At 49.1% G+C, this 24,883-nt stretch overlaps 2 protein-coding genes across 3 annotated transcripts; both read left to right on the top strand.

Annotated features, from left to right (window-relative positions):
• Nucleotides 1-1,427: 1,427 nt before the first annotated feature.
• AIF1 (allograft inflammatory factor 1) lies at nucleotides 1,428-3,248 on the top strand. The gene is made up of 6 exons (XM_079147339.1): nucleotides 1,428-1,587; nucleotides 1,773-1,834; nucleotides 1,924-1,990; nucleotides 2,348-2,389; nucleotides 2,581-2,743; nucleotides 3,038-3,248. Exons 1-6 carry the CDS (start codon nucleotides 1,563-1,565, stop codon nucleotides 3,120-3,122), a joined length of 444 nt encoding a protein of 147 aa, XP_079003465.1. The 5' UTR covers nucleotides 1,428-1,562; the 3' UTR covers nucleotides 3,123-3,248.
• Nucleotides 3,249-9,344: 6,096 nt separating this feature from the next.
• Nucleotides 9,345-24,335, top strand: PRRC2A (proline rich coiled-coil 2A). 2 transcript variants are annotated; one of them, XM_079147880.1, is made up of 31 exons: nucleotides 9,345-9,524; nucleotides 11,395-11,569; nucleotides 12,074-12,251; nucleotides 12,802-12,901; nucleotides 12,983-13,055; nucleotides 13,370-13,513; nucleotides 13,679-13,830; nucleotides 14,013-14,092; nucleotides 14,238-14,380; nucleotides 14,671-14,761; nucleotides 14,911-15,127; nucleotides 15,530-16,004; nucleotides 16,410-16,600; nucleotides 16,831-17,128; nucleotides 17,502-17,712; nucleotides 17,907-19,778; nucleotides 20,142-20,410; nucleotides 20,605-20,735; nucleotides 20,970-21,099; nucleotides 21,204-21,289; nucleotides 21,479-21,712; nucleotides 21,872-22,012; nucleotides 22,127-22,198; nucleotides 22,310-22,477; nucleotides 22,686-22,768; nucleotides 22,934-23,144; nucleotides 23,220-23,318; nucleotides 23,430-23,642; nucleotides 23,745-23,839; nucleotides 23,940-24,030; nucleotides 24,133-24,335. In XM_079147880.1, exons 2-31 carry the CDS (start codon nucleotides 11,458-11,460, stop codon nucleotides 24,271-24,273), a joined length of 6,501 nt encoding a protein of 2,166 aa, XP_079004006.1. In that variant the 5' UTR covers nucleotides 9,345-9,524; nucleotides 11,395-11,457; the 3' UTR covers nucleotides 24,274-24,335. The 2 variants fall into 2 exon arrangements, with proteins under 2 accessions (XP_079004006.1, XP_079004005.1); XM_079147879.1 differs by having other exon boundaries at nucleotides 22,683-22,768.
• The last annotated feature ends 548 nt before the right edge of the window (nucleotides 24,336-24,883 follow it).

Genomic DNA, 24,883 nt, shown 5'->3' with positions numbered 1-24,883 from the left:
AGGGGTGACATTGCACACCTTAAAGAAAATAAATTAAAATCTTCCATGTTTCCAAGTGCCCCTCTAGAATTGCTAGGTAGGAGTGAGGGTTCCCTCCCTTGCCAGGCCCTGTATCCATCTTACCACCCTCCTGGAGCTGTCCATGGATTTCAGTCTTCTCCCACTCACAGTGCAGAATTCAGCCAGCCTTCCCCTGGCTCCCTATCCCAACCTGTGTGCCCAGAGTAATGAAACCTAACAAAGTGCAGGACTTTACAGTTATTTGAACCTCATGACCTATTCAAGGGACATTTGTTCATTCCTGAGAATAAATGCCCTGGGGTCTCACTGCCCTTCCCCCATACCTCCAACAGCTTATCAAAATATTTTTTTTGGGTTAGGGATATAAGTCAGTGGTAGAGCATGAGTGAGGAGGCCCTGAGTTGGATCCCCAGCATTGCCAAAACAAACAAACAAAAAAATTTATTTCATCCACACCTCTAATCCCGCCTGCTCATGAGGTAGAGGCAATAGGATTACAAGTTTGAGGCCAGACTGGGCAACCTTGAGACCCTGTCTTAAACTAAGAAATAAAAAGGCTGGGACGTAGCTCTGAGGTAGAGCACTTGCTTGGCATGTGTGAGGCCCCAGGTTCAATCCCCAGCACACACACACGGAGAGGAATTAAGCAAAGTGAGGCACCTATAGTTCCATCTACTTAGGAGACTGAAAAAGGAAGATCACTTAAGCCCAAGAGGTCAAGGCCAGCCCAGGCAACACAGTGAGATCCCTCTCTAGGGAAAGGGAAAAAAGAAAAAGAAAAAAGCAAAAAGCCAGGAATGGTGGCATATATCTTATCACAGCTACTCTGTACCTAGTTACTCAGTAGGCTGAGACAGGAGGATTGCAAATTTGAGGCCAGTCTCAGCAACTTAGAAAGACCCTGTCTCAAAATAAAAAAATACTCAGCAGCTTTGGAGGATGAGGCAGGAGGATTGCAAGTTCAAAGCCAGCCTCAGCAAAAGCAAGGCACTAGGCAACTCAGTGAGACCCTGTCTCTAAATAAAATACAAAATAGGGCTGGGGATGTGCCTCAGTGGTCAAGTGGCCCCTGAGTTCAATCCCCAGTGTCTCCCAAAAAAATTAAAATAGAAAAATAAATTAAGAAAGGGCAGGGCTGGGGAGATAGCTTAGTCGGTAGAGTGCTTGGGTTCAATCCTCAGCACCGCAAAAAAAAAAAAAAAAAAGGGCTAAGATTGTAGATCAGTAACCACTGGGTTCAATCCCCACTACCGAACACATACACACACAAAAGGAGTTTATCAGAATGTTCTTTCTTCATGTCCTTTTTACGCCCACTCCCCCTTCTTCCTGGGGTGCTAGTGTCAGCAGAAGTTGATGGGGAAGTGAGATCTGAGAGGTAGCAAAAAGGGGCATGAAGGGAAAGGGGAAGTTTGGGAGGGAGGCCTAAGAGGAGACTGGTGGGAGAGAAGATCCAGCAGACTGAGAGACAGCGCCAGTTTGGTCGGTCTCCCCCTACCACCACCTGCCATCTGCCACCTGCCACCTGCATCTGCTGAGCTATGAGCCAAACCAGGGATTTACAGGGTAGGGAGATGTAATAGACTGGAGCATGCAAAGGGAACAAAGACATGGGCAGCCCCGGGCCAGGGAGCCAGGAAGGCAGTTGAGGGGGACTCCAGTGCAGAACCATGGGTGGTGACACTGGCCTGGGTGTGGGGGTGAGGAGAGGAAGGGAGGGGTGAGGGTTGACTAATCTCTGTCCCCCTCAGGAGGTAAAGCTTTTGGACTGCTGAAGGCCCAGCAAGAAGACAGACTGAATGAGATCAACAAGGTAAAAGGAGGACCCAAGGAGGCAGAGCCTAGGGGATGGAGCCTTGTGGGCAAGGAGAGCCCACCCTAGGTCTTACCTTCCCCCAACAGCAATTCCTGGAGGATCCCAAATACAGCAGTGATGAGGATCTACCCTCCAAACTGGAAGCCTTCAAGAGTGAGGGGAAAACTGTAGGGTAGAGAGGGGATTGGTGGGATGGGGGGTAGGATTTCCACAAGAACACAGTGGCGACAATGAAAACACAAAATTGACTTTTGTGGTAGGAAGAGGGGAGCCTCCTTGCTTGTTCCCCTCCCACATTGGGGACCCTTTCTCTGGCTTGCCCCTCTTAGTACCCCTTTAGTTCCCTCTACCTTAACAGGGCCTCTCAATCCTTCAACCCCACTTCCTCTTCCTGCCCTGGCTCCTTCTTCCATATCTGCTTCCCCAGCTAGGATTGGTCAGCCCTCCTCAGTTTCCTGCCCTGGACCCTACAACCAGAACTTACACTGTCTGTTCTCTTCCCTCACTCAGAAAAATACATGGAGTTTGACCTGAACGGAAATGGAGATATTGGTGAGAAAAGGGTGATTTGGGGGAGTGTGCAGGCCTAGGCAGATGAGGTCTCTTTCACTTATTCTGTTCCCTGTGGTTTGCAGGGAGACTCTACCTACCAGAGTAGGAGGGAGAATGGGAATTTGGAGGTGGGAAAGGAGGCAGAGAGAGGGCTTCCCCTTCTTCTCCATACTCTGATTCTCTCCCTCCAGATATCATGTCTCTGAAGCAAATGCTAGAGAAACTTGGGATCCCCAAGACCCACCTAGAGCTAAAGAAACTAATTAGAGAGGTATCCAGTGGCTCTGGGGAGACATTCAGCTACCCTGACTTTCTCAGAATGATGCTGGGCAAGAGATCCGCCATCTTAAAAATGTAAGAGTCCATTTCCAACTTCCCCTATACCAGTCTTCTTCTCCACCCCCAGCCCTACCCTTGTCCCCAGCCTCAAATTCTATACATTACTCAGCATCCACTCTTCCATTAGAGAGGGACTCTTCCAAGGTCCTGTTCCCATTCTCAGCCCTCATGCACAGCTCCTAGCACTGTCACCTCTGCTCTTATTCTTCCTCCTCCCACCCTCACAATCCCATTCCCTCTGGACACTCAGAGCAACCTAAGATTTGTTCCTTTGAAAAGAGTGTTCCTTGATACCTGTGTCTCTTCCAGGATCTTGATGTATGAGGAGAAAGCAAGAGAACAAGAAAAGCCAACAAGTCCCCCAGCCAAGAAGGCTATCTCTGAATTGCCCTAGTGTGTGTGTGTGTGTGTGTGTGTGTGCCCACAGTGAGATTGAAGGGGCTTCTAATGACCCCATCATGAAAAAAGAAGACAAAATTGTGAGCCAGAGTCAAACTAAACTAAATAAATTATCCTTCCCCTCCAGATCAGGTCTGCTTCATTTTTATTGGAGGGATTCCGGCCCCCTGCCCACCCCTCCCAATGCCACCGCCCTGGGATTTGGGGAAGAGAGAAGTATCTTCAAGGGAAGCGTAGCAAGGACTTGTTCAACTAAACAGTCCATCAACAATTCTGTAGTTATGTGCAGTAGCACACAACTGTGAGTTCAGCTATTTAAGAGGAGAGGCAGGAGTCTAGGCAATTTATCAAGACTGTCTCACAAAAAAAATAAATAAATAAAAAGGAGTCTAGTGTGGTGGAGCACACCTATAATCAACTCAGGAGGCTCAGGCAGGAAAATTGCAAGTTCAAGGGCAGCCTAAGCAACTTAGTGAGACTCTCAGCAACTTAGTGAAATCCCATCTCAAAATAACAACAACAACAAAAAATAGTGGATGGGGGTATAGCTCAGTTGGTAGAGTACTTGCCTTGCATGCACAAGCACAAGGCCCTGGGTTCAATTCCCACTACCAAAAAAAAAAAAAAGCACTGGGAATGTAAGTTAGAGGCAAAGTGCCTCTGGGTTCAATCCCTAGTAAAAATAAAAATAAAATAAAAAATAAAATAAAAAGGGCTGGGGATAATAGTTCAGTGACAGAGTACCCTGGTTTCAATCTTTAGTACTGCAAAAAAGCAAACAAAAAACAATGTTGTAGCATTTACTACACCAGGTGGCTCCATGTACCAATGGGGATTCCAGATATATGAGACAGTTGTGACCTGAAGAAATTTAGGTAGGATATTTTTTTAATCTCTTTATTTGGTGAAAATCCATGGTAACTTTCACAAAAGAGTGAGGATTACATTGAACCAACATTCTCCACTACTAAAAGTTTTGTGACCTTGACAAATCTCTCATCCTCTCTCTGAAGTTTTTATCTGAAAATGGGGATAATATCATCTATGCTATCATGCCTGGCATATCACAAGCCCTTAATAATGTTTAAAACTTGAATGAATGGATGAAGGAACTGGTGTCATGGAATGAAGTAAAGGATTCACAACACTATAAGGTCTGCTAACTTAAGAGTTAAATGAGTCATTGAGGTCCTAATGGGGACAAGCTAAAGAAACCCAGTTTATCATCATGAGCATATATGAATATGTCATACCAAATCCCACCACTATGTACAACTATAATGCACCAATAAAAAACATGGAAAGGGGGGGAAAAAAAAGAAACCATGTTATCTAATGAAGGGAAAGGGGGTGTTGGAAGGCTACTGGGGGCAGATAATGGAGACATAGGATCTCTGAATGGAAGAAAGGACTAGAACAGTCAAACCTAGGGAAGAGCTTCATAGTATTTGATGAGGCCAGACCTTTCCTCCTCCAAGGGAGCCCGATGAGTCAACTTTAGAAACCCTCACTCTTTGGACAGTATTTCAGATATGTTTCTTGCCCCCCTCCTTTTTAGCTGTGCATAGCTGGTGGCTGGTTGGGAGGTCTGTCAAACCCAGAGCCTCCTGCATGCTGGACAAGCACTCTAACACTGATCTACATTCCTAATCTTAGACTTCTTAAGTCCCTGGAAAATGAGAATCTGATTATCCCAGGTTAATTCATGAACTCAGCCACTGAGCCTCCCATGGTGGCTCTTCCCAATGAGGAAGCCAGGAAGGCATGCAGGTTGGTTTCTATAGCGCTGCAGTGACTGTATAAGACTTCAAATGAGGTAGAGATCATTGTTCAATGACTCAACCTAATCATTGAATGAGTTAATAATGTGTCCAAATGTAATGAAATTCATAGCTAATCTCTACTGAGCACCTTCTATGTACAGGATACTATTCTAAATGCTTTCCATATATTAATTCATTTAATTCTCACAATGACCCTGGTAACATCAAGAAGGATAGAAAGAACCTGGGGCTTAAATAATTCATTCATTCAGGATAGAGTTATATTCACACCATGTACTATTACCACCCAGCAACTAGAATTAAAAGCTACAACTACACACAACAACATGGATGAATCTCATAAATATAGTGTTGAGCAAGAGGAATTCTTACTGTATAATTTGTATAAAATACAAGAAAGGTGGGCTGGGGAGATAGCTCAGTCGGTAGAATGCTTGCCTTGCAAGCACAAGGCCCTGGGTTTGATCCCCAGCACCACCAAAAAAAAAAAAAAAAAAAAAATACAAGAAAGGTAAAATTCAGGTATGTTGTATGGAGTTGGGATAGTAATTAGCCTTGGGAAAGGGCAGTAATGAGCAGAAGTTCCAGGGCAGCTTCTGGGATGGGGTGCTAGTTAAGGTTCTGTTTTTACGATCACATGTTCTACTCAGTTTGAGAACTTTCATACAAACATATTATATACATATAAAATGTGCTGCGATAAAAAATTTTAAATCCTTTATTAGGCATCAACTATGGGTTAGCCCCTATTCTAGGTTCTTGAGATGTAAAAGTGAACAAAACAAAGATTCTTCCCTTTGTGAAGTTTTAATTCTATTCTGGGACTTGGTGGAGGAGGAGAAAGACTGTTAACAAACAGAATTTAAAATTTATATGGAGGCTGGGGATTCAGTTAGGTGTAGAGTGCTTATCTAGCATACCTGAGGGCCAGGATGGGATCCCCAGCTCCAAAATAATAATAATAATAATAATAAACATATATTAGGAAATGATAAGTAGTATGAGCTGTGCATGGTGGTGCACACCTGTAATCCCAGCAACTTGGGAGGCTGAGGCAGAAGGATAACAAGTTTGAGGCCAGCGTCAGCAATTTAGCAAGGCCCTAAGCACCTTATTAAGATTCTGTCTCAAAATAAGAAATAAAAGGACTGGGGATGTGGTTCAGTTGGTTAAGTGCCCCTGGGTTCAATCCCGAGTACGAGAGAGAGAGAGAGAGAGAGAGAGAGAGAGAGAGAGAGAGAGAGAGAGAGAGAGAGAGAGAATGATGATAAATAGTATGAAAAAAGTGATAAGTAGTATGAAAAAAGAGAAAGCAGAGCAGGTTTAAGGGAATCATGAACTAGGCATGGTGTAATATGCCTGTAATCCTAGCAACTCAGGAGGTAGAAGTAGGAGGATCACAAATAAGACCCTGTCTCAAAATAAAAAATAGAAAGGTATGTAGCTCAGTGGTAAAGTGCCCCTCAGTTCAATTCTCAGTATCACAAAAGTGAGGGATAAGAGGATGCCAGGATTTAGGGGTGGGGGCAGAAGAGATTAAAATTTGGAACAGATAATTAGGATAGGCCTCACTACTTAGGTGATTAACTTTAAGCAAAAACTTCAAGGAGGGTAAAGGGTGAACTACAAGCATTTCTGAGGGAAGAGCCAACTGTACAGAGGAAAAGGGCAGCAGAAAGGCCCCAAAGGAAGACATGTCTTATAGTATGTAGAGAAAGCAATAAAATCAGAGACAGTATGCCGCCAAGCCACTAAGAATCTGGTAGGTCACACAGAAGATTTGGGCTTTTGACTTTTATTCCAAGAGAAATGGGGAGCTATTATAGGACTTTGATCAGACAAGTCCTTTGAGGCCTTCTGGGAGAAAAGACCCATTCTGGCTACTGTGTAGAGAGGAGTCGGTAGAAGCAAGGTAGACTCAGGGATAACAACTGGGAGGCTGTTGCTATAACCCCAGTAAGAGATGATGGTAGTTTAATTCAAGATGGAAGTGGTGGAAGTGATGAGGTTGGATCTTGGATATTTTCTCAGATAAAATTTCCTGTTTGATTGCAGTGAGATTTAAAAAGTAGTCAATGAGGATTCTGAGGTTCTTGATTTCACTGGATTTTTGAAATTGCCATCAGCCTCAGCTGATGGGGAAGGCTATGAATAAAGCAAGTTTTGAGAAGCTGGAGAGCAAATGTTCAGCTTTGGATACATTAATTGAAAAGATCTATCCAAGAGACATCAAACACATTGTTTAAATACAAGTCTGAAGTTGGAAGAGAGATCTGTGATGAAGCTAGACCTTTGGGAGTCATCAATGCATAAATGCCATTTGAAACCAAGAGACTGGATGTCCTTGACAACTTGTTTTGGTTGGTAGGGGGTGGGGGTTTAGACTTCACTGGAGTGGGTTTCAGTGAGACTTGGGGGGCTGGAAGTAGAGCTCAGTGGTAGAGCATGTGCTTAGCATTTGCAAGGCCCAGGGTTCGAAGGTTTGATTTCCAGCACTTAAGAGAAAATGATTTTGGAAGGAGAGAAATTAGAAAAAGTAATGATAGATAGATTTTTTTAAAAAGTACTGTACAAAGAAAAGAAAAAAAGAAATTTTTGTTGTGGCAAAGGGAGCAAAAATGGTGTGGTAGTTAACTAGAGAGAGAGAACAAGAGAATAAGTTTTGAAAGTTTGGAAACTGAATTTTAAGAGCCTCAGGCAAAAAGTTTATTTATATAGTTGGTGCTGGGGACTGAACCCAGGTCCTCATACGTGCTACCTGCATGCTACACCCTCAGCAAAGACTAAAATTGTCTTTTTTTTTTTTTTGGAGGGGAGGAAGGGGGGGTCGGTACTGGGGATTCAACCCAGAGTGCTTTGCCACCGAGTTACATCACCAGTCCTTTTTATTTCTTATTTTGAGACAGAATCTCTAAATTGCTAAGGGCCTTGCTAAGTTGCTGAGGCTGGCCTTGAACTTGCTATCCTCCTGCCTCAGTCTCCCAAGTTGCTGCAATTACAGGCATGTGTCACCGCACCTGCTGCAAAGGCTAAAATTCTTGACTAATTCCTGCTAAATTTTCTATCTTCATTGTCCCAAAATAGACAAATAGTCCTTCATTTATCCATGCCAGATAGGTGCAAGTTCCCAAACCATGCCTTCACTCATCTGTTCACTGCACCTTATATTTGCACCCTCTTAAACTTGGCTAAATTCTAACTCTTCTTTTCTTTCTTTCAGTACAAGGGACTGAACCCAGTGGCGCTCTACACTTGAGTTACATATTTAGCCCTTTTTATTTTGACAGTCTTGTTACATTACCCTGGCTGACTTCAGATCTGCGATCCTCCTGACTCAGCCTCGGGAGCTCCTAGGATTACAGGCGTGCACCACTAAGCCGACTTTATATTTCTTAATAACATCTTTTTCTAGAAGCACTTCTAAACTTCCCTAGGCATATTTTATTTTGCTTTTACAATATTCTGTGCATTATCTCCAGAGCTTCAGAATAACGTTGTTGAATGATTTGTTGAATAGGCAGTAGGTCTAAGGGGAGCAGAGGAGTCTACAGTACTAAAAGACAAAGGAGGGAAACAGTCCTGCAGTTTGTAAAATGACACCCGTTGTTGAGAGAATACAAATTGCTGATAATATCAAGTATAAAATCTATTCAAGAAAATTATAGGTTGTAAAATCAAACGTCCGTCTTAGTCTTTGGTTGCTGATATTTTAATGATTAGGTCATTCCTAGCTTATCTTTGTTCAATGATTTGCATATGTTATGCAAATAAATAGAACTACCCAAAGAATGCCTACGCTGCGGGTGTCGATGACACGCTCCCCTAGATCCTGGGATTGGCCTGTCTATCCACCTCATTTGCATGACGTGATTTAATAAATGGAAGGCCCCGCCCCTCTGGGGCCTTCACCTCTCGCGAAGGGACGCGTGAGCTGGGACTCTCCCCGAGTCTACGTAAGCCCCACCCTCTGCTTGTAATCCCTCCGGTTCGTCCTCCGTCCTTTCTGTCTCCTCAGCTGAAAGGACCACAGGCCTTGCATCGTTTCCTTCCACTTTCAGCGTCCTTACGTCCCTCCGTTCCCATCTTTCCGCGGACGCACGACGCACGCCCCGCCTCTTTCTCCCATCATTCGTCGTGTAAATTCTGCGCCCCAACTGCCCGGCCGACCGGCGCCGCATTCCCGCCCCCTCTACACATCTCAACGGCCGACGCTGGGGGCACGCCTCCTCAGCCAACCAGCGTCCTATCGTCTGTAAGTCCCTCCTCTTTATGCAAATAAGCCTTCCAGCCTTCCAGGCCCCTCACACACTCTTTTTTTTTTTTTCAAATAAGGACTGCCCTGGAAGTAAAGAGGGTTAGGATATAAAGCGCCCCGCCCTTTATGCAAAGCAGGGGGCGTGTCCAACCGCGGTGGGAGGCGGGAGGTGGGGGGGCGCTCCCGGGGGCGGCGGTTGCCCGGATGGGCCGTTAGTCGGAGCCTAGCCGCGGAGTGAGCGAGGGAGACGGGAGGAGCCGAACCCGGCGCCATCCGCCGCCATCCGCCCCCGCCCCACCGCCATCCCGCCCCGGGGAGCCCCTAAGTCCCGGTCCCGGACCCCCACGCACCCGGCCAGGTGAGTCTGGGCGAGTCGAGCGCTGACGCCCTTTTCCGGCGCGGGAGCGGAGGCGGCGGCGGCGGCGACAGCGGCGGCGGGCCGGGGGGAGGAGAAGCTGCCATTAGCCGCCGCCATTTTGTCCTCCTGCTGCCGGGCCTCCCTGCCCCTCCCCCTCCGGTACCTCTACCCCAATACCGGCACTTCCAGCCCTTCTCAGGGTTTGCAGCCTGCCCCTACCCACTCACTGCCCTGGCTCCAGAGAGCGACCCCTGCTCTTGGACCAATAACACTCTACCCTCTGCTGCGCTTCTGCTTTCTCACTCCCATCTGTTGACCCCCTCCCCGCCACCGCCGCCCTGGGTTGAGCCGCGCCCCACGGACCTCCTCTTGGAGGGTCTCTTTTCCATATTATGGGACCTCCCCCTCCCATTCATTACCCGGTGCTGTGGTCCCCCTTAATTGGCCCCTTTGCGTCGAGTCACTCCCCCTCTGGAACCCTGCTTTTATCCAGCATCTGCCTTCTACATTCCTCAGTTTCTCCTCTGCTTTTTCGTGCTAGCCCTGCCCTCTTTTTTTCTCCCCAACACCATTTTTCTTTTTGGGTCTCTTGACACTACTCCCTTACTTTCTCCTCCGCATCATTTCTCTGCCATTACTTCAATATATTATTTCCCACCTGCGTTTGTGTTAATTCTTTTATTATTTTAGTCTGTTCTCTCTACACTTTTTTCTTTTTTCCTTCTTATATTGATTTTCACAGATTGGCTTCCTCCAGTACCTACAGAGCAATTCCCATTCTATCATCTGTAGCCTGTCATAAAGTTCTTTCTCTGCCGGATTTTGGCTTGCATCCTGGTTCTGCTTTTTTCTCACCATCTCCAATCTTTTTTTTTACACTATTCCCATCCACAAATGAATGCTTGGTTACTCTAGAATGAACTAAGGATGGAGTTTGGCCTACTTAAGGAGCAGGGGCTATTAAGGAAAGAAATGACTGCTGATGGACATTTTTTGAGGATAGGAAAATGAAGTTGGTTCTTGGCTCGGCCTTCTAGTGACCAGCCCATGTTACAGGGTGTTTTCTAAGTAGCTCCTCAGGGCTTTGGTTTTCTCCGTTCTACATAAGGTAAGCCAGATTCTGCTAGTATTTTTTCTGGAGGCAGAATTGTTCCCAGGAGCCAAGATGGGGGCAAGTTTGGGAAAAGATGAAGTATTTGAAATAATTGGAGTTCTATAACATGAGAGTATGTAGAATCTCTGTTGTTCCATGAAGATTTCTCTGGCACCAGCTCCCATTCTGGTGGAGCAAGCTCGTAAAATCCTTAAACTCCCAGCATACCTTCCTACAAACCTCCCCAGATGGGACTTGGGGCTGCTGGGAATGGAACCTGGGGCAAAGGGCCCTGGGGCATGATTAGGGAGCTGGTGTCTAATAAGTTGGTGATCTGGAGTTTTCTTTCTTTCGTGGTGGAGTTGTATACCTCTTTCTGGTTTTCTTTGCCACTTGGACTTGCTTACCTCATTTGATTGTAGGTCTTTGAAATGATTTTGGTGGAGAAAAGGAATTATTACTTTTGGGAATAACAAAGAGGCTGCTGCCCTTTCTAGATTGGCACAAAGGATAGAGCATTAATACTGAGAAGATATCTAGATTTTTATTTGATTTTCCTTGGCAGGAGATATCAAGAGAAAGAACATGGCATTAGCACTATGTGGAAGATGAGTGTATTGTAGTGGCTTAAAGAGATGAGAGTTTACATAGACTGCAGGGAAAGTCACTAAAAGGTCATATACCTAGATCCTTAAGGAGAATGAAAAGGAGCGTCTACATTTCTATTACAGTCTGTGAAGTGGGTAGAGACTGAGACACTTGGTTTCTGACCCACAGGCTCCGGCACGTTTTGGGGGAGGTGCCTGAAGAACCCAACGTACTCAATGAGCTTCCAGCGCAATGTCCGATCGCTCGGGGCCGACTGCCAAGGGGAAGGATGGAAAGAAGTATTCCTCGCTCAACCTGTTTGATACATATAAGGGCAAGTCCTTAGAGATCCAGAAACCCACTGGTGAGGGTCCTACAAAGATGTTCCTAATGAATGGAGGCTAGGTGTGACTGGGGAAAGCACTTTAGAACTCTTTGAAGGGGAATGGTTATGGTAGAGAGAGCAAAGACCAGAGGAACACACTTGGAAAACTCCCAGTTTTACCTTGAGTCCTATAGCGGGTGTTGAGTTCTGGGTGAGCACTAGTTACCCTCCTACAAAGGCGTGTCTTTGTTTCCCTGTCTTTGGACACGTAAGAATTGGAGGAAAAGAAATGTGGATTTGGAGAACTCTGGGGCCACCTTGCTCCTCGTGGGCTCAGATCAATCATCCCACATGGAAGAAATAAACATAGTATATCTCACCTTTTCCAATAGAGAGTTCAGAAGTTATTATCAAGGGAAGGGATGGCTTCTCAGAGAAACTTGGAGTAGATAATAGGACATTCAGGAAATCTAAATGGAATCCGGAGGCTGTCAGATCTCCTATCTGAGATATGGTTTCACCCTCTGTCCACCTTTTCTTCAGTTGCCCCTCGCCATGGCCTGCAGAGTCTCGGGAAAGTTGCCATTGCCCGGCGTATGCCACCCCCAGCCAACCTTCCAAGCCTGAAAGCCGAGAACAAAGGCAATGACCCCAATGTCTCACTAGTGCCGAAAGACGGAACAGGATGGGCAAGCAAACAGGACCAGTCCGACCCCAAGAGGTAGACAGAGGTTTGGGGGACTAAAGAGTGATGACTTGACTTTGAATTTAAAGGTGGATTGAGGTTTGTTTTGGTATAGCCCAGCCACATAGTAGCCAGAAAAAAAAATGAGGAGGCACCTTTTGAACCTATTCTGGGTTTCTCCTTAGGTACCAGGCACGGTGGTGCAGACCTGTGATACCAATGGCTGGAGGCTGAAGCAAGGGGATCACAAGTTCAAAGCCAGCCTCAACAACTTAGCGAGACCCTGTCTCTAAATAGAATATTTAAAAGGGGCTGGAGATGTGACTCAGTACTGAAGTGCACCTGGGTTCATCCCTGGTACAAAAAAAAAAAAAGAAAGAAAGAAAGAAAAAAGAGATGGTACCTTTAGCTTTTTATTAGAGAAAAGAAAGCTTACAGCTTATACAGGGTAGCAAAATTAATAGTAGTTTGTCCTAATATTTCTAAATGGTAGTGTTGGACCTAGGGTCCATCCCTACTTTTCACTAATTGGAGAAGTTGGAGAGGCATCTTGGGTTTTAGATAACTCATTCTACCATCCCTTCAGTTCCGATGCCTCAACCGCTCAGCCGCCGGAATCGCAGCCACTGCCGGCTTCACAGACGCCTGCCTCCAACCAGCCGAAACGACCCCCAACAGTCCCCGAGGTATCTGGAGAACTAGAGGTATTGGGAGGGAAATAGTTTGTATCTCCCCCAACCCATGTCATCATTTATTTTGATTCTTAGAACACTCCTTCGGTTCCAAGCGGGGTAAAGTCCTGGGCACAAGCCAGCGTCACCCATGGTGCACATGGAGATGGTAAGTGGGCAGCTATGTCTGGAATCTACAGTAGGCACAAGCCTTTTACTCTGCTTTAAGTAAAGTGTCCCTGGTCCTCTCATTGAGTCTCAGCCCCTTTTATTCAGTTTTATGGGGCACATGAGGAAGTTTTAAGTCTCAGTCTTCTATGAGGGGGTGGTAGGGTCCCAGAACTGTTACTACCTCTTGGGGAATGATCACCTAGTCCAGATATGTGAGTTTGAATGCAGGAACCTCTTAGAGACTTACACTTTTGTGGTGCACACATTCTCAGTAAATGTATCTGTCTCTTGTCTGCACCTTCACCCCAACAGGTGGAAGGGCATCAAGCCTACTGTCACGATTCTCTCGAGAGGAATTTCCGACCCTGCAGGCGGCTGGCGACCAGGACAAGGCTGCCAAGGAAAGGGAGTCTGCCGAACAGTCGTCTGGGCCCGGACCAAGCCTCCGCCCCCAAAGTGAGTGTGACTGCCTAGTGTGAGTAAGTGGTTCCTTTTTAGCCAGGACATTGTTTATTCTATCTCTGAGCTAAGTGACAGCTTATTTGCTTTCCTCCCCATCATTTTCTCTTGCCTCTGAGTCATTAACATGTGTATCTTTTCTCCACCTTTTCCAAAATGTAGATTCCACAACTTGGAGGGACGGAGGTGGGCGTGGCCCTGATGAGCTGGAGGGCCCGGACTCCAAACTTCATCATGGTCATGATCCCCGGGGGGGTCTACAGCCTTCAGGCCCACCCCAGTTCCCTCCCTACCGCGGAATGATGCCGCCCTTCGTGAGTTTGAGTTTTTTATTTTGGTTGTACTAGAAGCTAGTGTGTTAGGAGTCAGGATTCAGTCTTTGGAGGATGAAATTAAAAAGTAGGCAGCAGGATGGAAGGTGGGTGGACAGTAGCATGTTTAAAGGACTGGCAGTCTATTTGTCCCTCTTGGCAGCTACTGTTGGGTCCTTTTGCAGATGTATCCCCCATACCTTCCGTTCCCTCCACCCTATGGACCCCAGGGGCCTTATCGATACCCTACTCCTGATGGGCCCAGGTAAGCAATCCTGGTCTGACTTTGTGGTTGGGGGCAGGAGAAACCTATGGGGGAAGGATATGGTTTTTTTATCCAGGAGTTATAGTCATGAGTGTGGTTTTACAACACACCATCTTTTATCTTCCATTTTTCTTTCCGCACACAGCCGTTTCCCCCGTGTGGCGGGCCCGCGGGGCTCAGGGCCACCAATGCGCCTTGTAGAGCCTGTGGGTCGGCCTTCTATTCTTAAAGAGGATAATCTCAAAGAATTTGACCAGTTGGACCAGGAGAATGATGATGGTTGGGCAGGTGAGTGGATATGAACAGTTAACTATTTGAATCTTAAAAGGGGGAGTCGAGTCATAGGAGAACAGCCATTGAACAGTAGAGAAAATATGTGGAGAAAAACCAGGTCCTGGCAAAGTACAGAGAAGAGTAAGTGACAAGACTTAACAGTTGATGAACATAAATCTGAGGGATGGGTCAGCATTGATAGTGCATCTCATCCTGTAGTTCAGACCACTTCCTGTCTCCTAGGAATATATCTGAGATTGAAGGGCAGAACACTTGGATTACTACTCTCTTATTTTTCCCTTCAGGAGCTCATGAAGAGGTCGACTACACCGAAAAGCTCAAGTTCAGTGATGAGGAAGATGGGCGAGACTCTGATGAGGAGGGAGCTGAGGGCCAGTGAGTTAGGACCATCAGGGGAGAGGAGGGAGCGCTATTTTCCTTTTCTCTTTTTTGTTTTGTTTTGTTTTGTTTTTGTTCTCATGATATTATACTCTTAGGGGACCTGGTTTGCAGCTAAATTTAATTCCATGTTGATCTGCTCACAGCAAGGATTCCCAATCAGCTGCTGGTGAGGAACGGCCCCCTGAAGCAGAAGGCAAAAAGGGCACCTCCCCTGGCAGCGAACCGCCTCCTCCCAAGACGGCCTGGGCAGAGACCTCTCGGACTCCAGAGACAGAACCGGGGCCTCCTGCCCCAAAGCCTCCCCCACCCCCACCTCACCGGGGCCCCACCGGGAACTGGGGTCCCCCTGGGGACTACCCAGTGAGTGTCTACAATGAGGGTTGGGAAGGGTCAAGTTGTGGGGCAGGTGTCAGCTGAATAATTGAAGCAGTAGTGATGGAGGAAGCTGAAGGAAGGAGTGAAAATGAACTTTGTGAAGTGGAGCATTTCTAGAAAGCTTAAGAAACATCCTTGGTATTAGGGGAGTCTAGGAGAAAAATTGAACTGCTAGTAAGGAAAAACAAGAGTGTTGAATGCTTAGGTCTCCAAAGAAGAAAAGGAATGGGAAAAAAGCAGGGTGATGAATTTGTTTTTACCCACAAAGGCCATCAACGCCAAGACCTGATACTTGCATCTTTTAGCTAGACACAGTTGATTGTTCTGCTGAAGAGTAGAAAGCCTAATGACTGACACCCCTGGCCTGCTGGGTCTGCCCATTGACAGGATCGTGGGGCTCCTCCCTGCAAGCCCCCAGCACCTGAAGATGAGGATGAGGCATGGCGGCAGCGGCGAAAGCAGTCTTCATCTGAGATCTCCCTGGCAGTGGAGAGGGCCCGCCGTAGGCGAGAAGAGGAGGAGCGGCGCATGCAGGAAGAACGCCGGGCAGCCTGCGCTGAGAAGCTCAAGCGACTCGATGAAAAGTTTGGGGCACCTGACAAACGGCTCAAAGCAGAGCCTACTGCCCCACCTGTTGCCCCTTCTGCCCCAGCTCCACCACCTGCAGGCCCCAAAGAACTCCCTGCAAGTCCAGCTCCACCGCCGGCACCGGCCCCAACACCAGAGAAAGAACCTGAAGAGCCAGCACAGGCCCCTCCTGCTCAGTCCACCCCCAGTCCAGGTGTGGTTCCACCTCCCACTCTGGTGAGTGGTGGTGGCACTGCCAGTAGCACCAGCAGTGGCAGCTTTGAAGCCAGCCCAGGTATGAAAAATAGAATAGGTACTGCTAAGTGTCAGACTTTAGGGTATGCAGGGTAGTAAGGATGGAAATGAAGTAGAAGGTATTTGTTTTGGTTTGTTTGGCTATGAGTGGTAGGGGGGATAAGTCACATTATCTTGTCATCTATGAAAGGGAAAGATCTAAAACTACTTCTGTAAGCCGAGTGGCGCAAGATCAAAGAAAGTTGTTTGAGTGAGGCAGTTAATACCAGCAGCATTGGCTCTTGAGGCCATGGTATGTTTTTATGGGTCTTAAGTGGAATGGGCTTCAATATAATGAAATTTAGTTGAAATCTCTAGAGGGAGAGCTCTGAGTTGGTTGGAATTTCTGACCTTTTCTTGGACTGTCCTATTGCGCTAGGTTACTCTGATCTTTTCTCCAATGCAGTGGAACCACAACTGCCTTCAAAAGAGGGTCCTGAACCACCAGAAGAGATTCCTCCACCTACCACACCCCCAGCTCCAAAGGTGGAACCCAAGGGTGATGGGGTTGGTCCTACTCGGCAGCCCCCAAGCCAGGGTTTGGGCTACCCCAAATATCAGAAGTCATTGCCTCCTCGTTTCCAGCGGCAACAGCAGGTGAGCTCATGTTGCTTCTCTTCTAAGGGCAGTATCTCTCTTTGACGTCATTGTTGATTCTGTCTGTAAGTTATCTCTTGGGTTCTTTTGCCTTTGTCTGGTTCTCTTGTGTCATAATTTCCATCTACTCCAGGTTTTTGTCATACTTGTACATTAACTTTTTTCTCTGCTGCTCCCTTTGTTGGGGGGCTCTGATAACTTCTCCCATCCCATCTTTTATTCTTCCTCAGGAGCAGCTCCTGAAGCAGCAACAGCAGCAGCAATGGCAGCAGCATCAACAGGGCTCTGCCCCTCCTGCTCCAGTGCCCCCATCACCACCACAGCCTGTGACCCTGGGGGCTGTGCCGACTCCACAGGCTCCGCCACCACCTCCCAAGGCTCTGTACCCAGGTGCTCTGGGCCGGCCCCCTCCCATGCCCCCAATGAACTTTGATCCTCGCTGGATGATGATTCCTCCTTATGTGGACCCTCGGCTCCTCCAGGGCCGGCCCCCACTGGACTTCTACCCTCCTGGCGTGCATCCCTCTGGTAAGGGACCTTAAGAGGGGTGGGAGAGTGCCTCAATCCTAGGAAGTGGATATCAGAATCTCAGTTTGACTTTGCTGTGACTGAATTACAAGTAGTGGGGTGAGATGTATGCTTAATGGCTGAGACAGTTTTGTGTGAGTGGACTTGGGAAAGAAACAGTGGGCCTTCATTGGCTAGGCTGTATTAAGGGGTTTGGTTTTTTCATAGGTCAACTGAGTGATTCGTCCTATTTCACAAGAGCAGGCAAGGTGCAGATTTACTGGGAATGAGAGATAAAGGGTACTGACCTAACAGAAGACTAGATTGGAGAGATGGTTTTTGAAGGACTGGAAGGCCAGTAACAGGAAAGGATTGTTTTTCTTCATTTCCTCAGGCCTAGTTCCCCGAGAGCGCTCAGATAGTGGGGGCTCCAGCTCAGAGCCATTTGAGCGCCATGCAGCCCCTCTCTTGCGGGAACGGGGCACCCCACCAGTGGATCCAAAATTGGCCTGGGTAGGAGACGTCTTCACTACCACACCCACTGACCCTCGCCCACTTACCTCACCTCTGCGCCAGGCTGCTGATGAGGAAGATAAGGGGTTGAGGTGAGTCTCATTAATGAGGAATAAGTGAGTTTCTAGTATAAGGGCCTGGGCCTAGGAGAAAGGTACTATGGGTTATTGGTGAGATGATGAACATAGAAGGAGAATCTAGATCATATTAAAATATTCTTTCCCCACCCAATTCTGGTTTTCCTCATCCCAAGATACCTCCATTCTTTTTCTGTCTCCCTTTTCAGGAGTGAGACTCCTCCAGTACCTCCCGCACCACCTTATCTGGCCAGTTATCCAGGCTTTCCTGAGAACGGAGCCCCTGGGCCCCCAATTTCTCGCTTCCCTCTGGAGGAGCCAACTCCCCCAGGGCCCCGTTCACTCCCCTGGCCCCCAGGCAATGATGAGGCTGCCAAGATACAAGCTCCACCACCCAAGAAGGAACCCCCCAAGGAGGAGACTCCACAGCTGACAGGGCCAGAAGCAGGTCGAAAACCTGCGCGTGGAGTTGGAGGTGGAGGCCAAGGCCCCCCCCCACCACGCAGAGAGAGCCGTACGGAGACCCGCTGGGGCCCTCGCCCGGGTAGCAGTCGTCGGGGAATTCCTCCAGAGGATCCAGGGGCCCCTCCCCGCCGGGCTGGGCCTATAAAGAAACCACCACCACCTGCAAAAGTGGAAGAGCTGCCTCCTAAGTCCCTGGAACAGGGGGATGACTCCTCCAAGCCTCCAAAGCCAGATCCACTCAAGACAGCTAAGGGGAAAATGGTCCCCAAGGAGACCCCACCCAGTGGGAATCTTTCCCCTGCACCAAGGCTTCGGAGGGACTATTCCTATGAAAGAGTGGGTCCCACCTCTTGCCGGGGTCGGGGCCGAGGCGAGTATTTTGCCAGAGGGAGAGGTTTTCGGGGGACTTACGGGGGCCGGGGCCGGGGATCCCGAAGCCGAGAGTTCCGCAGTTACCGGGAGTTCCGTGGAGATGATGGGCGTGGAGGTGGGGCAGGAGGACCAAACCACCCCTCTGCTCCCCGAGGCCGCACTGCTAGTGAGACACGAAGTGAGGGTTCAGAGTATGAAGAAATCCCTAAGCGGCGCAGGCAGCGTGGTTCAGAAACAGGCAGTGAGACCCATGAGAGTGATCTGGCTCCCTCAGACAAAGAGGCTCCCCCACCCAAGGAGGGAGTACTCACCCAGGTCCCTCTTGCTCACCCACCACCAGGAGCCCCCCCTTCACCTGCCCCTGCTCGTTTTTCCACTGCCCGGGGTGGACGTGTCTTCACTCCAAGAGGGGTGCCCTCACGGCGGGGCCGAGGGGGAGGGCGGCCCCCTCCTCCTGTTTGCCCAGGCTGGAGCCCTCCAACCAAGTCCTTGGTTGCAAAGAAACCTCCAACAGGTCCTTTGCCTCCAAATAAGGAACCTTTGAAAGAGAAGCTGATTCCAGGGCCTCTGTCTCCCATGGCCCGGGGAGGCAACAGTGGAGGAAGCAACATGGGCATAGGTGTGGAAGATGGGGAACGACCCCGAAGGAGGCGGCACGGAAGGGCTCAGCAGCAGGACAAACCACCTCGGTTTCGGAGGCTGAAACAGGAACGAGAGAATGCTGCCAGAGGGGCAGAGGGCAAGCCCTCTTCCCTCGCCCTTCCACCCTCCACTCCTGGGCCTGAGGAAGCTTTGGCAACAGTCACAGTGCCCCCTCCACCTCGCCGGGCAGCTGCCAAGTCTCCTGATCTGTCAAACCAGAACTCAGACCAAGCCAATGAGGAATGGGAGACAGCGTCAGAGAGCAGTGACTTTGCTAGTGAGCGTCGAGGTGACAAGGAAGCTCCCCCACCAGCACTTCTGACCCCCAAAGCTGTGGGAACTCCTGGGGGTGGTACTGGTGGGGCTGGACCAGGCATTTCAACCATGTCCCGTGGAGATCTGAGCCAGAGAGCCAAGGATTTGAGCAAGCGGAGCTTCTCGAGTCAGAGGCCTGGAATGGATCGACAGAACCGCCGCCCAGGCCCCGGAAGCAAGACTGGCAGTGGAGGTGGAAGCAGTGGAGGTGGTGGTGGGGGTCCAGGGGGAAGGACCGGCCCAGGACGAGGGGACAAGAGGAGCTGGCCCTCTCCCAAGAACCGAAGGTGTGTACAGATGGTTGAGTCTATTCTTAAGGTGAAAAAAAATGAGAGAAGGCTTGGGGGAAGGAAGGTGAGGCTGGGTGCAGGGAGTCCGTGGGCACGTGGACTTGGAAAGGCACTAGGGTTTCATGGCTAGCTAAAGTGACTGGTTAACAGCACTTCACACCCTGTTTCTGGCTTTCCACTCTACATAGATCCAAACATAAAATTCTTTAAAAGAGCATAAACAACTGGATTTTAACAAAAGAGGACTGGTTTTAATGGGGAGAAGTTAAAAAACTGATGGTTTGACTTGTAGAGGAGTAGCAACTTAGTAAACATTGGAGCTGATGCTTTTTTTTTTTTTTTTTTTTTTTTTTTTAAAAGCCGTCCTCCAGAAGAGCGTCCCCCGGGGCTCCCCCTGCCTCCCCCACCCCCCAGCAGTTCTGCTGTCTTCCGTCTGGACCAAGTTATCCACAGCAACCCTGCTGGCATCCAACAGGCTCTGGCCCAGCTTAGCAGCCGCCAAGGAAACATAACAGCACCAGGGGGGCACCCAAGGCCTAAACCTGGGCCTCCCCAAGCCCCTCAAGGCTCCTCCCCTCGACCCCCAACCCGATATGACCCCCAGAGGGCCACCAACGGTGTCAGTTCTGGTAAGCTGTAGAGGGTACTGGTGGGAATGTTTCTATCCCCAGAGAAGGTCAGGTGTTGAAATGGGAAGAGTGGCCTGGGGGCCCTGCTGCTGGGTGTCTGCAGTGAGCAAGGGTGGAAGGATTGGGAGGAACAGTAGGGAGCTAGGGTCAGTGATAGTGAGGCCAGATGCTGACAGTTTTCCCCTTTTCCCCAGACCCCCACTTCGAGGAGCCAGGGCCGATGGTGAGGGGGGTGGGCGGGACTCCCCGGGACTCTGCCGGGGTTAATCCCTTCCCCCCCAAACGGCGGGAGCGACCTCCCCGAAAACTGGAGCTGCTGCAGGAGGTGAGGGATGGGGCTGGAGATTGGGCTTTGCTGCACTCTCACTTTTGAAGGTTCTTGGATGTATTTCTGCACTCTTTGCTATTCCTATCATTGTGTTCTTGTTCAAAATTCTCACTAGTAGTCATTGCTTATTTCCCATGTCTCCTTGTCTCAATGCCTCACTGTGCCCTGGCTTCTTATATTCCCCAGTTCTTATCCAATTCATGTTCTGCTTCTGGTCTTTCTCACCTTTAGGAATCTTTGCCAGCTTCTCATAGTTCTGGAATCCTGCCCTCAAAGCCTGAGGTCCCAGGTCCTCAAGGAGAATCCCGAGATGCAGGCACAGAGGCCCTGACCCCCCACATCTGGGATCGTTTACATACTGGTGAGTGAAGCTGAGTGGAGGAAAGAGCTGGTGAAGTGGTGAGAGTAAGGTGGCTTTGGAACTGTCTTCTCACTGCCTCCATCCTGGTTGGTGCTCTCCTCCAGCCACCAGCCGAAAGAGTTACCGGCCCGGCTCCATGGAGCCCTGGATGGAGCCCCTGAGTCCGTTTGAGGATGTGGCTGGCACAGAGGTGTGTGAGGATGGGAGGGAGTTGCTGAGCTGGGATCTTGTAGAGCACTGGCCATATTATCCCCACCTGTTCTGGGTCGTCTGGGGCTGTTCTCACATGGTTATCTCCTTAAATTTGTATGTGTGCATCAGTCAGGTATCGGGATGCTCTTTACCTTGATTTAACTAGCTCCTTCTCCGCTCCTCTCAGATGAGTCAGTCTGACAGTGGGGTGGACCTGAGTGGGGATTCTCAGGTGTCATCAGGTCCCTGCAGCCAGCGAAGTTCCCCTGATGGAGGACTCAAGGGGGCAGCAGAGGGACCCCCCAAGCGGCCTGGAGGCCCCTCACCCCTGAATGCTGTTCCTGGTGAGGGTCCACCTGGCTCTGAACCCTCTGAACCTCCTAGGAGACGGCCTCCGGCCCCCCATGATGGGGACAGAAAGGTAAAAGACCCAAGAAAAGGATAAGAGGAATGTTCTAAGTAATCTTACGGTGGCCCTCCCTTTATCTGCTCCGTCCCTCCTCCTGAATGTTCTGAGAATTCCCTGATTTGGGTTCCCTTTCCTCCCTTCAGCTTCACTTTACTGTGTTTTGTAACTCAGGAGCTGCCCAGGGAGCAGCCTCTGCCCCCTGGCCCCATAGGCACAGAACGGTCACAGCGTTCGGACCGAGGCCCAGAGCCTAGCCCCCTCCGGCCATCCCATCGACCTGGCTCCACAGTCCAGTTTGGCACTAGTGACAAGGTGTGTGTGAATTAGACCTGGAAAGCCTGTGTTGGGAAAACAGGGGAAGGGCTAGAGATGGGACATGGAAGACATGTCTGAATCACAGGATACTCTCCTGCTTCATTATCACAGGACTCGGACCTGCGCTTGGTGGTAGGAGACAGTTTAAAAGCAGAGAAGGACCTAACAGCATCAGTCACTGAGGTAGGTGGGGAAATTAGTAGGAAAACCCAACATTTCTGGTGAACATTTCTAAGAGTGATCTGGGTATCCAGGATATCAGGCATCCCTCCTGACAAGGCTTCTACTGCCCAGGCCATGCCGATATCCCGAGACTGGGAGCTGCTCCCCAGTGCTTCTGCCTCAGCTGAGCCACAATCCAAGAGCCTGAGTTCTGGGCACTGTGGCCCAGAACCTAGTTCCGCAGGCCAGCGCCTATATCCTGAGGTCTTCTATGGCAGCCCTGGGCCTCCCAGTTCCCAGGTAAGCCCCAATTTTCATCACGTGTGCTCTTGAATGAATCTTTATTGCCTGTTATTTCTTGTAATCAAATCTAATTTGTGTAGTTATAAAACAGTTTCCTTTTTTGTTATTTTCTCTCCTTTTTAAGCTGCTGTAGTCAGGGGGATGGGTTAGCTTCTTTTGACCAGAGACAACTGGAGCAATTTCAAACTCCGCTTTTCTTCAGCAGGTCTCTGGGGGAGCCATGGACTCTCAGTTACATCCCAACAGCGGAGGCTTCCGCCCTGGGACACCCTCACTGCACCCTTACAGGTAAGACTAGATTCCTGTGACTCTCAGAAGGAAGTGGAAATAGGTTTCAGGGGAGAGGAAAGAAGATGGAGTTTTGGGTTCCAGAGGTAAATGGATTTAGGCCTTGCTGAGATTAAGAGTAAATAACTGGCTTTTTAAACTATTCCTTCCCTGATTGCTTTTCAGGTCACAGCCCCTATACCTACCCCCAGGCCCAGCCCCTCCCTCGGCCCTGCTCTCTGGGGTAGCACTCAAGGGCCAGTTTCTGGATTTCTCAGCACTGCAAGCAACAGAACTGGGGAAGTTGCCAGCTGGAGGAGTTCTCTACCCTCCACCTTCCTTTCTTTACTCTCCAGCTTTCTGTCCCAGCCCTTTGCCTGACCCACCTTTGCTTCAGGTAAGAGGTGGGCAGGTGCTAGGGGTGGGAGAAATGTTTAGGGGAGTTGACATATTTCTCTCCATTCCCTAATAGGTACGCCAGGATCTGCCATCCCCTTCGGATTTTTATTCTGCTCCTCTGCAGCCTGGTGGCCAAAGTGGCTTCCTTCCTTCAGGGGCCCCTGCACAGCAGGTACCTTTTAACTTACCACTCCCCTTCATTCTCTATCTAGTCACTGACTTTTTTTTTATTTCCCAAAATGCCTTCCTGCCCCAAAATACACACTTGACTTTCTTGTTACAGATGCTTCTACCCATGGTAGATTCACAGCTGCCTGTGGTGAATTTTGGCTCCCTGCCCCCAGCACCACCACCTGCCCCACCCCCACTTTCCCTGTTACCTGTGGGCCCTGCTCTGCAGCCTCCCAGCCTGGCTGTGCGGCCCCCACCTGCTCCTGCTACTCGGGTGCTTCCTTCACCTGCCAGGCCCTTCCCCCCTAGCTTGGGGCGAGCAGAGGTAAAGTATAGCAGATGAGGTACTCCAGGGTTAGGGACAGAGATTCCGTGTCTTAAGAGGAATGGGGTGATGGTCAGCAGCTTAGAAATTTTTTACCTTCAGCTGCATCCAGTGGAACTAAAGCCGTTCCAGGATTATCGGAAACTGAGTAGCAGCCTTGGGGGACCCGGGTCGTCTCGTACTCCCCCATCTGGAAGGTAAACGGAAGTGAAGATGCAGACTGCCCATCTCCACGGGCTTGCTTTCTTTGGAGTCAGGAAAATCCTAAACTTGCCCTAAACACCCTTCCTCTCTTAGGTCCTTCTCTGGTCTCAACTCCCGACTCAAGGCCCCACCTTCCACCTATAGCGGAGTGTTCCGTACCCAGCGCATCGACCTCTACCAGCAGGTGAAGAAACCCTTGTGGCCTCCAGTCCAAATCCAGGAGTTGCCACCTGAGTTCCTGACCTACTTACTACTTTGATTTATTCCACACCTATCTAACCCTTAGGCCTCCCCACCGGATGCCCTGCGCTGGATGCCGAAGCCTTGGGAGCGGACAGGGCCACCTTCTCGAGAAGGGCCTTCTAGAAGGGCAGAAGAGCCTGGGTCCCGAGGGGACAAGGAGCCTGAATTGCCCCCACCCCGCTGAGGGAGTTCCCTGTGCCCCCCACCCCACCCCCCGGGGCTTGTATATAGATTATAAATATATAAGGGGGAAAGGGGTGGGTGGGGAGGGGTTGTGGGGCTGGAGCCTCGCTTCCCCTCCTCCCCCTTCCCCTGGTCCCCTATCCCTGGGGCCGTTTGTTAAAAAAGAATAATAAAATGATTAAAAAAATAATTTCCAAAGTGATTTGGGGGATAGGTATGTTCTAATACCTTGACAGCATGGTTTGTCATCCAGAGAGGAGTTTCATGAAGAAAATGGGGTCTTGGAACATCTGAAAGATGAAACTTCACTGGATTGTCAAGTCTTCCTGTGTCTTCTTACGGTTTTGAGTTGGGACTCTACAGAAGCTGTAAATCTTATGACCTGCCGTTAACGTTTGCTGCTTTCTATTGTTCAAGCATGAAGCTAGTTAAAAGGGGAAAGCACATCAACTACATCTCAGGGAATGGCAAAGAATGCAGCCATGCATTAAGCCAATGGTCCCATTGACTTTACCTTCTAGCGGTCTTCAATGTCCAAGTACCTTATTAACAGTGGGCTAGACTAGGTCCAGCATGATCAAACCTGAATTTCATGGGTGCATCATATGAAA

The sequence above is a fragment of the Sciurus vulgaris genome (assembly GCF_902686455.1).
Source record: "Sciurus vulgaris genome assembly, chromosome: 7".
In the NCBI taxonomy this organism is placed as follows: domain Eukaryota; kingdom Metazoa; phylum Chordata; class Mammalia; order Rodentia; family Sciuridae; genus Sciurus; species Sciurus vulgaris.
This window is presented reverse-complemented; position numbering and strand designations above follow the sequence as displayed.

Bases quoted from the DNA above. Each gene is read 5' to 3' on its own strand.
- AIF1 (XM_079147339.1), top strand. From the start codon at position 1,563: ATGAGCCAAACCAGGGATTTACAGG. The intron at 1,991-2,347 runs GTGAGGGGAAAA...TCCCTCACTCAG, and splicing joins CAAACTGGAAGCCTTCAAGA to AAAAATACATGGAGTTTGAC. The intron at 2,390-2,580 runs GTGAGAAAAGGG...CTCTCCCTCCAG, and splicing joins GAACGGAAATGGAGATATTG to ATATCATGTCTCTGAAGCAA.
- PRRC2A (XM_079147879.1), top strand. From the start codon at position 11,458: ATGTCCGATCGCTCGGGGCCGACTGCCAAGGGGAAGGATGGAAAGAAG. The intron at 12,252-12,801 runs GTAGACAGAGGT...CCATCCCTTCAG, and splicing joins GACCAGTCCGACCCCAAGAG to TTCCGATGCCTCAACCGCTC. The intron at 15,128-15,529 runs GTGAGTGTCTAC...GCCCATTGACAG, and splicing joins GTCCCCCTGGGGACTACCCA to GATCGTGGGGCTCCTCCCTG.